The following is a 14536-nucleotide window of genomic DNA, read 5'->3' as shown; positions in this document are numbered from 1 at the left end:
GTCTATTTTGCACTCTAAAAATTACTTTTTACACTTTATTAATTTGTACACTCATCTATTAAGTTTAAAATTTAAATTTTTACTTTGTACGCTTGTTAAAATATCAAAAATATTCTAACTTAAACCATTTTAATTAATTTTTTGAAAACAACATGACATCTATTATGAATGACAAAATTAGAAATTAAAAATTAGTATATACTTTCAACAAATAGAATCAAGTCAAGTTGTAAATAAATTCTTTAACACAATTTTAGTTATTAGTTTTGTTTACTTAGGAATACTTTCAATTGATTTTTACACTCATTTCTTTGTTTGCAATAACAGTTGAAAAAAAAAATGTCCAATTCGCAGAAGAAGTTAGGAGATGCTGATACTGGATGCAGCAGTCGATTTGGCTTCAATTTTCGCTTCCTCTCCCTCTTCCGATCTTTTTTTTTTTTTAAATTTAAATCAAAAGGCAGATATATGAACATCTTGATAATACCTTAATTTATTTAACTTAATATTTTGAAAAATAAAAACATTCTCATAAATCTTATAGTTAAAATATTTTAAAATATTAATTTACTTATTGTTCAAATAAGTTTTGTTCAAGATGTTAGAAATAAAAAATTTTAGGGTTTAAAGCAAAAAAAAAAAATTATAGATTGAATAATGAATGCTCAAAATAATTATATTATGTTAACTCATAATAAATTGTCCTCAATAGTAATTTTTATAATGGATTTTTTTATTATAAATTATTTTATTAAAAAATGAGTGTTCAAAGTAATTTTTAGAGTGCAAGTAGCCCTACCATTTTCTTTTCTTATTTCTCTCTTCTTACTTGTATGAGAATATTATCAACTCATAATAGTTATTTGATATTTGTGATTATTTATTTATTTATTTATTTTTGTGTCAGATGAGTTATTTATAGCAAGGATATATACACACACGCACTTAAAAAAAAAAAATCTTCCTAATACGCATGCTAATATTTCGCTCTGGCAACACTTGTGACTATAATTGACAAAAATTCATGTATGTACACTGATTAGATACAATGAATCTAGACAGAGAGCAGGTAAACATTATGTATTATAAAGGACAAAGACAAAGACAAAGACAAAGACAAAGACAGTTGAGATTCGAAAGCTATGCTATAATGCTAAGCTACTTTTGTCTTCCAGCCAGAGTCACTATCACACAAATCCCTTGACTGCGTTTGCTTTGCTTATAATTAAATAATAAATTACAGTCATTAAAGTTAAACAAAGCTCGTGCAATACAGCCTAGCCACAACAAAGGAGAATCAAATTGCCCTTTGTACTCGATCCTTTAATTAATTAATTATAAACAAAAATTAGTGGGCGGAGACTGGGTAGGGTTTGGCAAAAGGACCTCCCCAACCCGAGGAACCAACCAGACTCGATGCTTTTTGCAAAGATTCTTGATTAATTCATATTGAATTCCAATTCCATCGTAATTGGAGGAGAGAGGTTGAAGCATGACACTTCAAACTGGAGCTCATCATTTCCTTGCTTTGACTTGTTCGATCAAAACAAATTTAATTTAGTTAATTAATAAAAGCTTTTAAAATAGTGAGGTTAAAGGAGTGGTACAGATACTCCACCAGAGCTGGTGGCTGACGGTAGGTCACATTTGAGTCTTTGACTTGACGATCTTTTAGACTCTTGGCTTACAGGTGAATTTTATTTCAACTATAGTGACAAATGTAAAGCCAATAGAGAATGAATTGAGTGTATCTAGAATTAATACGATTGCGTCAAATATTTATGATCTGTCTCTACATCATCATTCATTATTGATAATCCCCCCCCCCCCCCTAATATCATTATTGTTCATGATTAATGATTGAGAAAACATCTTAGAATGCATCTATACATTCTCACATTTTATAAATATCCTATTTATTATCCTATTAATAACTATGAAGCATTGGTTATCCCGATAACTAAGACTGACAATTGATTTTCAGAAAATAAAAAATAATAATAATTGACTTTTATGTGTTTAATAAACGTATCCACATGAATTTTTCACTTAACACTGCTTGTACTGTTGTACAAAATGTTTGTGCTCAAGCAGTACTCATTGAAAATTTTCTATAAGATATCCAATGTGAGAATTGTAACTGGAATGGATTATTGGAATTAGTTAAGAATTTGATTGAAGGGGAAAAAAAAGGAGAGATCAATTCATTGCCTCGATTGGAGGAATTAATAATGATATTTATTTGAATCAAATATGATAATGTGAAAATATTATAGAAGTTTTACTCATATTTAAAAGTTAGCTTATAAGTTAATAGCCATCTAAAGTTCATATCCTCAATCCAATAACTATTCTCGACTAATGTGAGATTATCTCCTTAATATCCTCATCACATGTTGGACTAGTATCTTTGTTTAGACCTTAGCAGGTGGAAATATAATATGGGCCTACTCATATATGATTTTGACTATAATGTATAAAAACTCATGTGGCTAATTAATATTTAAAAGCTGGAACATAAGCCGAGGGTTTTCTTAAACTAAGAAAGGAGATAATAGTCAGCAAATGTATGAAAATCTTCTTAATAAATAGAAAATGGATTATACTTTTAAGATTAAGTGTCAATGGTAAATTTGTTTTTTTTTTTAATTACTTAGCGAGGAGATACATTAGCTTGAAAATAAAAGGATGAATAATAAATAACCAGAGAGAGTCATGCCCATAAAGACCCAAAAAGATATAACACAAAAAGAAATGTATGCGTGTGTGTGCGCATGTGTGAGTGCATGCATGCATATATATTGATGCAATCCCTCATTTTTTAATAATGCATCTTGAATAAGTAGAGGTTCATCGAACCAAGTAAACTGAAAAAGTAATTTTGGACTGTAATATTGTTAATATATTGCTTTTTCTTTTTGGGGGGGGGGGGGGGGGTAACTTCAAAGCTTTATAAATAGAAACTTTTTGTTGTTAGTTAGTTAATTATTTAGGTACAAAGCAAATATATTTCTCAATATTTCTTGACCACTCATAATTTGATCTTCTTCTAAATATATTCACTCAAATGATTAGTAATTAATAAATTAAAAAATAAAAATAATTAAATTATAATCAAACACTAAATGATAGGAGACGTAAAAAAATTTAAAAACTCAATTAAAAGAGTTCAAATCAAAGGTGATCATAATTCGTTTGTGGTAAACTGTCACAGGCATGGAGAAGAAATTTTTGCATTGATTTTGTCAAACCAAAATGTCTCTCTATTCTCAATTTAAGCCGCCATTATTCGCGGATATTCAATAATGTTTAGTTTCTTGAACCAACTATGTATTACTACCAAGACACGCAAGCATTAGAGAGTTTTACTCCACTCAGGTAATGTCTTTTATCATAGAATTTAAAGCCACAAGAAAAGTATAGCTTTTAGAAATGGAAAAATCCCAAATCACTACGTGGCATGTTATGATTTGCGACACGAGATACCTGATGAAGGCAGCTCGCAAAGAGTCAAAATCGTACGAAAGTGTGTAGTCAAATGTTGCATGCACAAACCCAGAAAAAACACGAGAAATGAATTCAGTAGATTACCGGCTGTCATGTAAACCATCAATTCTAGAAAAAAGTTTTTTTTTTTTTTTGGTTTTTCTTCATCAGTGGCTGTGAAAGTCAGAAATCATCTTTTCCAGTGAGAAGTACGCATACACCCATTCATTTAGTCTTCAGTGCTTTGAATAGTACGTGGAATTATTGCTTAGATTTGCAAACACTACTAACAAAACCACCAACAATATTCGGGTTTTTTTTTTCCTAATTTTATTTTTTAAAATGATTTTAAGAGACGTGACAATTTTAAACTTCCATGAATAAGGATTTTTCACTCTTATTAATGTTTTTATCATTTTTTCACGATATATGTTTATGCATAAAATAGTCTTTTTTTAATCTTAAAAAACTGAGAAATTTATTAAAGAACAACTAAATACGGAGGATATAGCATCATTACATAGCATGCAATTTAAATTCAAAGGAGGATGATCAAGCCAAATAATAAAAAAAAAAAATCAACAGCCAGATTAACTACATAGTCAACGACACTATTTACTTCCCCGAAAATGCATCTTGTCAACCAAAAAATAGCAGTTCAGCCAATTAGCGAATGGTCCAAGGAGGAAGCAAAGATCTGTTGTTGAACATGTGCACTACAAGTATTGAATCAAATTTAAGCCATGGATGAGTCCAACCTTTCTCGTGACCGATCTCTATTGCTACAATAGCTGCCAATATTTCAGCATAGAAAGTAGTTTTTACACTTAAAAGGAATGTCGAAACCACCCAAAACGAAACTAATTTCTCATCTCTGTTAACACTAGTAGTAGCATAAGCACCCAAATTAACTTTTGAAACCCCATCTGTATTAACTTTAATCCATCTCGGTCAGGAGGCTTCCATTTCATAATTGAAATCTTTGGAGTAAAGTAGATCTTTTACCTTGTTTCTTTTATTAATTCCCAAATTCACTTTGTTAATTATTTCTTTGTTAATTACCAAAATAGATTTTTTTTTCTTCTCAAACGTATCAAATCAATAACCTACAGGTTCTTCTCACAAATCTTTTTTATATTTCACAACAACAAAAACCAAAACTTTTTTTTCTTTTCTTAGTTGTGATTCCAATTTCTCAGCTCTTATTGCAAGTATATATGTCAATTGAAACCAAATTTTTTTTTTTTTCAATTCCCAGAAACTAGTTAAAAAGTTACCTGAGACTGTCTTGATGGCAATGAATTCTTTTTCAATCCTTTATAATATATTATTTATATTCCTCCAATATCTATAACAATTCTATTAAAACTATAACCATTTCCACGGTTTTTTTTTAATTTTTAGAATTCCAATTTGCGTCACTATAACCATTTCCACCCGATTTTGTTTTAGTTTTTCAGAATTGATTAAGCGTACATGTGATAATGAATAGAGAAAACAGAATCAAATTAATATAAATAAAAAGAGAAATTGACTTGGGGAAAAAATAGAAAAAAAAAAAAAGAACAGTCAAAGAAAATTAAAATATTTGTTTAAGATAAGAGGATTTTTTAGTTAAATGTTTGTCTACGATACGAATAACCACCAGTGATGTGCTTTAGCCAATGCTCTACGATTTATTTTTATATGAAACTAAATTATTTATTATCAATTTATTTTCTAGATTAAATCAATTTATAGTTTAATTATTTTTATTTTATTTACTAAAAAATATAGAAAATTTTAACACTAAAGGCCAAAGCGAAAACTTGTCCAAGTAAATTAAAAATGAGTAATTCTCTTTCCCTTCAAATTTCATATTAAACCGAATAATGGAAAATGATTTTCACATTCTTCTCCTCTTATATCACCTCACTCCCTTCCTCTCCTTTTATCTCCTATTCTTTCCTCCTTTTTCTTCAAGCCAAATACCATCTTGAATTTAATAAGGAAATTAAATCCTAGCCCTAGAAAACTTTAAATGACAAGTGTAATAATTTGTTATAAATCTTAGGAAAAATAAGATTAGGATCCTCCCTTAATCTAAGGTTTTTGAGTTTTTAAAGATCTTATTTCACGTATGTTTTATTTATAGTATATGGTTAGGATTAAACTTCTCTTATACTCCTATTTATTAGCCACTAACCACTTCTCTAAATTTAGCTTAGGAAAAATTATATTACGAGAGAAGAGAATCCTAATCTCTTTATAAGTGTTGATCTTTGTATGATTTGATATGAATCAATTGTAATTTTTTGAATTTGAAGATTGTAATGAATATTCATTAGCAATTTTCTTTCTCATTATTCATATCTACTTTCATCAAACTCTTAAAAATTTGTGAGTGCTTTAACACTTTTTTTAGTTTAATAACTTTTAAAGATCGTACACTATGTGTAGATTAGAGCCGAGTATGCATAGTTAGGATTTATCATTATTTTTTTTAATGAATTGCTAATAATTGCATCCGTATATATTTACTAAGGTAAATGATTAGATGAGTAGAAGTTCTTGGTCACAAATGAAACATGGATGATGATACAAGGCCATTTACATCATCCCACTAATATGAAATTGAAAATATTTTTTCAAGATCTCCCACTAATATGAAATCAGTCCCTGTCATTTGACTAAAGACGTCGTAGGGAACTTGGCATCATGGAGAGAGTTCCATGATACTAAAATTAGTTATGAGAACTAATTAAATTGAGCAATACTGACTTCCTAGAATCCGTAATAATGCACTATAAAGAGAATTTAAAATTTTGGAAGAGTTTGACTTATCTTAGCTTTTGGGTTCCTTATTTTCTCATATAAAATAAGTTTTGTGGGTTGGTGAAATGCACTAGCTAGCTCGAAAACAGGGAAAAAACACTTAATAAACTTAGGTTTTGACTCCATGGCACAAACTCTATATATATATATATATATGAATGATTGGCCACTGTAGCAAGGTCGACTGCGAGCTCTTGGAAACAATACCAATTGAGAAACGCCCTGTAATGCACCACTTAAGCGCATTGAAAGTTGATATATATAGTATTCTTCAAGGTAGTTGCTCAAAGCAAAGAAACTTATTTTTATTCTTACCACTTTCACGGAATCTTTTACCTTTCAGCAGCAAAGTAATCATTTTAACCATTTGCAGGTTAGCAAAACAATAAAAGTTCATAGGACAGACTAAGCGACAGAGTGTTTCACTTGAATTTGTCGAGCAAATTAAAAGAGCTCCGAGCTTGCACACGAACCATCAACAAAAATAAAAAATAAAATAACTACCATTGCCAAGTGGGTTTTATGATGGCACAGAAGAATCCCTATCTTTTTGGTGCTTTTCGGTGATAGTGGAGGATCCCAACTTTGCTCATTTTTGTATTCTGTTATTAAAAACTAACTACGATTAGCTTTAAAAAATAAAAAAATAAAACTAACTCTCCTTGGCTTTTCAATCGTACGTTTTATGTAAACATAGAACCGATTAAACAGATTGCCGACCTCGCAACATTCAAACTACTATAAGTTAAGTAACACCCAGCATAATGAAAGGTCAAGGAGGGGAAATAATCAAAATACCTAAATTGTCTCAGTGAATTAATTTATTTCTCTACTTTTTTGTAAACTTAATAAAAAAAGGAAAAAAGAAAAAGAAAAAGGTATTGAGTTGATTTTTAAATTTTTTTATCTTTTAGACTTTAACTATTTTACCTTTGACGTAGTAAAACTATTGATCAATAAAATTTTTTTAGGGGTAAAGTAATAAAAGAAACAGAAAAGTTTTAAATGCTCCTAAAATACTATTTTATTATTTTTGAGCTTGGTGGGAGGGAGTGGGCGTGTGTGTATATATATAAAATAAAATATAAAATCAACAGTTAGTCAGTGTCACTGTGTCAGTCTCCCATTAAAATATTGTTATTAACATATAAAACTTGGGAGATAGATAATGAATGCAAATTGCACTAAGTTAGAATGATTATATGCAAAAGAGGGATAAAGACAGATCTTCGAAATATACAAAGTAATAGAATAGGGAGTTTTCAAATTAAATTAAAGCTTCTGACACATACACCGTCCATTTGATAGTGGTCCGCATTTTTTGTTATGAAATAATTAGCGGTTAGGATACTTAATGTGCATACATTTTAAGATTATAAATACCTGAGGAATCAAGAGCTTGTTACCATCGTCTTGTAGCTTTCTATCTTCAAGTATTTCTTAAGCCTTTCATTCGATATCCTTCTCTAACAATGGCAAAAATCCAATCCATAATTAGTAAATGTATTATTCTCGCTGCCCTAATAGCCTGCCATGCAATTCTTTCCAGTGAAGGAAGGCAAATAAAGTCAATGAACAGGAAGGAAACAATTTCAACAGAAGGAAAGAAAGAAATATTGCCACCCATTGGTTATCAGGAATCAGCTGCAGCACACGAAGAAGATGATTTTAGGCCAACGACACCTGGAAACAGCCCTGGAGTTGGCCATTCTCATCATACACTTGATAATATTGAAGATGTTGAATCCAAAGTGGTTGGTACCAGTAACATTGCTGCTGGACATTCAGTTGCGGGATTCAAAGATGATTTCCGCCCCACATCACCAGGACACAGTCCCGGCATCGGCCACAAAAACGCAGAAACAAAAGCCTAGATATATATATATATATATATATATATATATATATATATATATAGTTATCTAGTACAAATTTTAAAGTACGGGAAAGTTCGGAAAAATTTTAAAACTGCATGATTTTAAAGGCTTAGAGTTTTAAGTCTTTAAAACCGTGCGGTTTTAAAATTTTCTTGAATTTTCCCATATTTTAAAATCTTGGATTAGAACATTTCTAATATATATATATATATCAATTTGTTTAAGTCCCTGTGAATCTATTGCTTCAGTTGCTTTACATTAGTGTATATCTAGGATAATATCTGATTTTAATGTATGCTCGTGAACAGAATCATGTCCATGTTAAGGCTGATTTCTTTCACGTACGTATGTTTAAGATGTCTATGTGGAGCCAGCCACTACCTTTTGATATTATTGGAAATAAATAAACTTTTCATATTATATTCCTCTCTTAAGAAAGTATTCGATATATCATCGATATGTAGAAAACATCCTTCCATGACTCTTTTTTAGGACCATATTTTACTTTTTATTTTTTCAAAAGTTAAGCCACAGAAAATTTTCTCTTTATCTTAGCTCTTCTTAACTTTTAAAAATCTGTTACCATGTAATGTATCCATTAATTATTTTTCATGTACGGTTAAGATATTTTTATAATTATCTTTTTATTCACTTCCAATTATATTCATGTATTTACTAAGGTAAAAATTAAGATGAGAAGAGGATGCTGATCTGTGCATATGCATTCACCAAATTAAAAAGAGTAATGATATAGCCACAAACTCTTGTACAAACTTATTTTGTACAAACTGATGTGGCATGATAAGATTGGTTGAATTAAATATCACTTGGCCCACGTGATTTATTTTTATTAATTTATATTTTCATTCAACCAATGAATTAATGTCACGTCAGTTTGTACAAAATAAGTTTGTACAAGAGTTTGTGGCTGTATCATTACTCAATTAAAAAACGCTGAGATTACTAGATTTTGGGAGCAGTGAAAATCTTTTAGAAGGATGTATATATGTAACTTTATTTGAAGTACATACGACTCTCTTTTACCTCTCTTTTGTACATTTTAACGAGCTAATAATTAATGGGCCTAAAATATACAAACAAACTTTATTATTCAACAAAAATTAGAATCTCCAAAGTACAAACTAAGTTAAATGTTCAATTACATGGAATATTTATGAAAGGGATACGCATTTATGAAAAAGCCCGTTAAAGGGATATAAGTATTTAATTAATTTTGAAATAAAGAATTAGCGAGGAAAGTAATTACCATTTGGGTGCAAAACGAGACTCCTAACTTTGTATTATATGGGAAATCCTAAAGCATCAAAGTATCTTGCCGGTATTGAACTATGAATGGGGAAGAGAGAAAAAGTTCCAATAGGACCCAACCGGAAGTGTCAATTAAACACTTTTCGCGACTATATATTATATAGGATGGAGATGAGACCAAACATATGAATCGAACATGACAAAAAGCAATACTCAAGGCACATGAAAGCCAACTGTAACCACCGACTCCATTCCTTTTTCTTTTACCTTTTTAAAACTTGGCTTTTCTGATCTTATATTTTTATAACTCAATAAATTAATTTATCATGATAAATTAAACAAAATAAAGTACCTAGTAAAGAAAGGAATAAAAAAGAAAAATGATGAGAACCCTTTTTCTGGCCTTTAAATGCTAAAAAAATATTTTTTTTTTTATGTAAGAAAAGCTTTTTGTCATTAAATTTTCTAGAAGTTTCATTTGACATATTTTGAGAAAAAAAAATTTCAGAAACTTGTTCAAAACATTTAATTTCATGGCGGAAGCTGGAAGCCTACTGTACAATACGTCGGATGCATGTTCCGTCTTAATTAACTGCTCAAAATGGTCACTAATATTAACCAATACATAAATTAACCGTTAAGTACTGGTGATAGCTGTCATCAACTTCTGCATATTTGTGATAGCCCGTAGCCAGCCGCAAATTCCAGGGATCCTGTGGAATCCTGTTCAGTAGATTCCTCTGAGGGTGCGTTAAGAACTCACATAAAGAATATTTGTTCCTCAACTTTTTCTTTATACTTTTCTTTCTGCCTTGAGTTTGATTCGACCCATGTTACACAACTTGCAAAATGGGTTTAAAACAAGCAAAGAGAATCACAGAACATCGAGGAGATTTCGGATTATTTTTCCTTTCAGTAGCTACAATAAGTACAAAGATATTGCGGGCGATTTCATGAGTCAAAAACACTTCCATGTGCGAAAGCTCTCGATCTATCAATTTTTTATATATATTTAATTATGCCAGAAAAAAATTAATTTTTAAGGCACTAATACTCACGAAGAAGTCTAGAATAATATAGTTTTACTGCATGTGATGTTAATTTTTTTTAAAAAAAAATTATCAGTCATATACCATTAAATGACACCAGGATTAAACGTGCTACAACACTTTTTAAGTATATCACTTGTATACCCTAAGTTGACAAAACACTTCTACCGTCCACCAATCCATTAACTGCCGTTTGTAAACGATGACATCATAAGGGTAATTTAGTCTTTTTTTAAAAACGACATGTCATCACATTTACCAAATAAAAAATGACATGTCATATGATATATATTGATAAAAATGACATGTCATCTCATTTATTGAATAATTGTTAATGATTACTTTTTTAAAAAAAACTACTTTATAACCGAATCTACTCTAAAATTTAACCTAAATTTTTGAAAATCTACTCCTTCAAGCTCCAACTGGAATTTTTTTTATGGTATAATCTATATAATTGTAAATAATATATTGTTAATAATTTTTATGGTATAATATGGATATTTTTTACGGATAACTGTTAATAATATGTACCATTAATAATTCATATTTTTTAATAAAAAAAATATATTGTTAATAACAAAAAAATTGTGTATTGAAAATTTACATTAATTTTTGGGGTAAATTTATCTTTTTATCTCATTTTGAGTTTCAAGGGCGAAACAGTCAATTTGCCACAATTCCGTTAACTTTCTAACGGAAGTTAACGGATTGGTGGACGGAATAAGTGTTTTGTCAACTTATGGTATACGAGTGATACACTTGAAAAGTGTTGTAGCACGTTTGATACGGGTATCATTTAAGGATGTATGACTAATAATTTCCCTTTTTTATTTAAAGAAAGTAAGTATTTCATTAATTCACATTAGTGAAAATATTTGATCTTTGCTGGTAGAGAGACTAGCCATACAACAAGACTATTACAACAAGATTATTGTGTCTTAAAGCTAATTTAGCTAAAGAGTGGGTATAAGCATTATAAAATCTAAAGATGCACTTACATTTTACATGTTGAAAATCCTTATTGTTATTTTAGATTTATGAAATTATCCACAAGATTTATAATTTGCTATCCCGCTTGTTGTTGACTAAGCTTACAACATTTCAGTAGTCAATTTCTATGACTTTAGATTAGAACTCTATATTTCTAGCCGTCTGAAAATTTTATTTTACAGTTTCAACGTGATAGGTCTCAATCAAAGCCGTAAATTATATAGTAACGATAGTATTCTCTTAGGGTGAGAAAAAGACCACAATAATTTTAATTGGATTCAGCCTCCTTTAATTAATGACTATCAAAGAATTTAAATACAAAAGAAATTAACAACTATTCCTAATTCCTAGATAATATCCCTAAGAAATAGAACATTAACCGGTAGTTAATGACAACAAAATCGCCAAAGATTATTCAAAATAAAATAATCACGACTCAACCTAATTTTAAGCTAACAAGCTAGTGGACACATAGTCAACAAACCGCACTCAATAACATCCCAAAGTCCTTGCCACAATAATAGCTTTGCATGCCCCACGCATAGGGATGGCAAAATTCGGGTTCGGGTTCGGGTTCGGTCTTTCCAGTTCCGAACCCGGATGACAATTTTGCTATACCGGACCCGAATATAACCCGGATATTTTAATTCCGGGTCCGGACCGGGTTGAACCCGGAAAAATTCGGGTTTCCAGATTGCAAGTTCCAAACCCGGATATCTCTTACAATTTTTTTTTCTCTCGATGTTACTTCCTCAAATCTCCAAATCTCAAATCACCAAAATCCCGAAACCATAGCTAAATGAATGTTGAGGGAGGATTGCTGAGTTTTCAGATTTTTGGTGGCATTGGTGTTGTCGTCGGCGGCGTCGAGGAGAGCATCGTCAGAAAGTTGCTATGCAGATTCGGTAGTTTCTGGTGACAAAAAACCAGCAAGAGTGGTGGAAAGCAGCTGTCAAAAACCAACAAGACTGCAAGAGTGACAAAAAATGAGGATCTGCCTTAATGGGCGCATTCCTCTTTGTCTTCCTTTCTATACAAAGATTTTTCCAAGTCATTTGAGTGAATGAAAGAGAAATTGGAGAAGAAAGAAAGCAATTGCAGTGGGTTTTAATGAAAAGAGAAGATGGAGAAGAAAGAAAGAGAAATTAGAGAAGAAAAAAGCGGCTGCAGTAGGTTAAGACTTAAGGCATTAGGGTTTTTTTTTTCTTTTTATACTTAAATTATCCAGGTCTGGGTTTCGGACATCCAGGTTAAGATAAAACCGGATCCGAACTGGAATGTATTCGGGTTCAAAATATCTTTTCCGGATCCGCATTGTATTACCTTCCGGTGCGGGTTAAACCCGGACCGGATTATCCGGGTTTGTCCGGGTCCGGGTTAATTTTCCATCTTTACCCACGCATGACCAATCTCTTGGCTTAACATTGCCCCTTCCTTTGACAGGAACCTTGTCCTCGAGGTTCACATTCACAAACCTCGTCTAAATTCCCATTTCGTCCCTCCAAGAGTAGTATTTGTGGACTTGTACACCTATGACCAAGTGTGAATTTCTCCTTACAATTAAAGCAAGTGTGAATTTTGTTGATAAAGAGAAATCAACAACTGTTCGGTTGAAGGGTCTTGTGGTTTCCCTTTGGCACATCAGCTGCTCAACTCTCATCCAGGCAAGGCTAATAGCTTCTTTCAATAATTTCGGCTTGAACATTCTAATGTCCTCAGCTAATTCAGGTTTGAGTCGTCCTATGAATGTCCCTACCAAAGCCTTTTGTGTCCAACCTTGTACCCGATTTCCCAGCCGCTCAAATTCCTTTTGATAATCACGTAAGGAGCCCACTTGTTCAACTTTTGACAATGCTTAATCAAAATCCTCACAATCAGTAGGACCAAATCTTGCCCACAGTTCATCATGAAAAATTTCTCATGTCACCTCCTTACCATCTTCCTTATATGATCTCCACAACCATTGATTAGCCTCGCCTTCAAGGTGGAATGAGGCTAGAGATACTTTTTGCTCATTGTTGATACCCTGAAATTCAAAAAATTGATTAACACGATTAAACCATTCAGTTAGGTTGTCGTCGGAATACCGTGGAAATTCAAGTTTTGCCATCTTGGATGAAAAGTTTTGTCGCCCCCCTTCATGCTCCTCACGATTTGGGCGTGATAAGCCACTTTGATCATGGGCGATTTGAATTAATGCTCCTTTGGATGCCATAATTGTTTCTGTTAATTTGTTGAGTGTTTCTGCCAAGTGGTGTAGCCTGTCATTTATTCCAAGCTCCATTCTGTTCTTGCCATCCTGTAAACTGCCAAGTCCAGCTTCCAAGAGCTCAATTCTCTCTTTATTAGTTGCCATGGATAATGTAGCTCTGATACCAATTGATAGGTCCCAATCAAAGCCATAAATTATTTAGTAACGATAGTATTCTCTTAGGGTGAGAAAAAGATCACAATAATTTTAATTGAATTCAGCCTCCTTTAATTAATGACTATCAAAGAATTTAAATACAAAAGAAATTAACAATTATTCCTAATTCCTAGATAATATCCCTAAGAAATAGAACATTGACCGGTAGTTAATGACAACAAAATCGCCAAAGATTATTCAAAATAAAATAATCACGACTCAACCTAATTTTAAGCTAACAAGCTAGTGGACACGTAGTCAACAAACCACACTCAATAACATCCCAAAGTCCTTGCCACAATAATAGTTTTGCATGTCCCACGCATGACCAATCTCTTGGCTTAACACAACGGTTGCATATTTAACACCTCCGCCAAATTGAGTTTACTAGATTTTTGCAAATATGATTTTTTTATCTGCGTCCCTAATTACAACTCCCACAAGCTTGGTATATTCTCGTTGCATGTGACGTTAATAATTAAACAATAAGAAAGACGCGTTCACTGTCAGAGGGGAGGCCAGGCTAGCTTTTTCCACCTTGGGTTCACGTTATGTCTACTAAACATTCAAAATATATAAATATATTAATATATATATATATATATATATGTGTGTGTGTGTGTGTGTGTGTGTGTGTGTGT

General features: G+C 31.5%; 1 protein-coding gene across 1 annotated transcript; it reads left to right on the top strand.

Moving 5' to 3' along the window:
• The first annotated feature begins 7725 nt into the window (after positions 1-7725).
• On the top strand, positions 7726-8193 carry LOC112498955 (precursor of CEP9-like). Its single transcript, XM_025101047.2, has one exon. It carries the CDS (start codon positions 7773-7775, stop codon positions 8172-8174), a length of 402 nt encoding a protein of 133 aa, XP_024956815.2. The 5' UTR covers positions 7726-7772; the 3' UTR covers positions 8175-8193.
• Positions 8194-14536: the final 6343 nt, after the last annotated feature.

Source organism: Citrus sinensis, chromosome 7, assembly GCF_022201045.2.
Source record: "Citrus sinensis cultivar Valencia sweet orange chromosome 7, DVS_A1.0, whole genome shotgun sequence".
In the NCBI taxonomy this organism is placed as follows: domain Eukaryota; kingdom Viridiplantae; phylum Streptophyta; class Magnoliopsida; order Sapindales; family Rutaceae; genus Citrus; species Citrus sinensis.
This window is presented reverse-complemented; position numbering and strand designations above follow the sequence as displayed.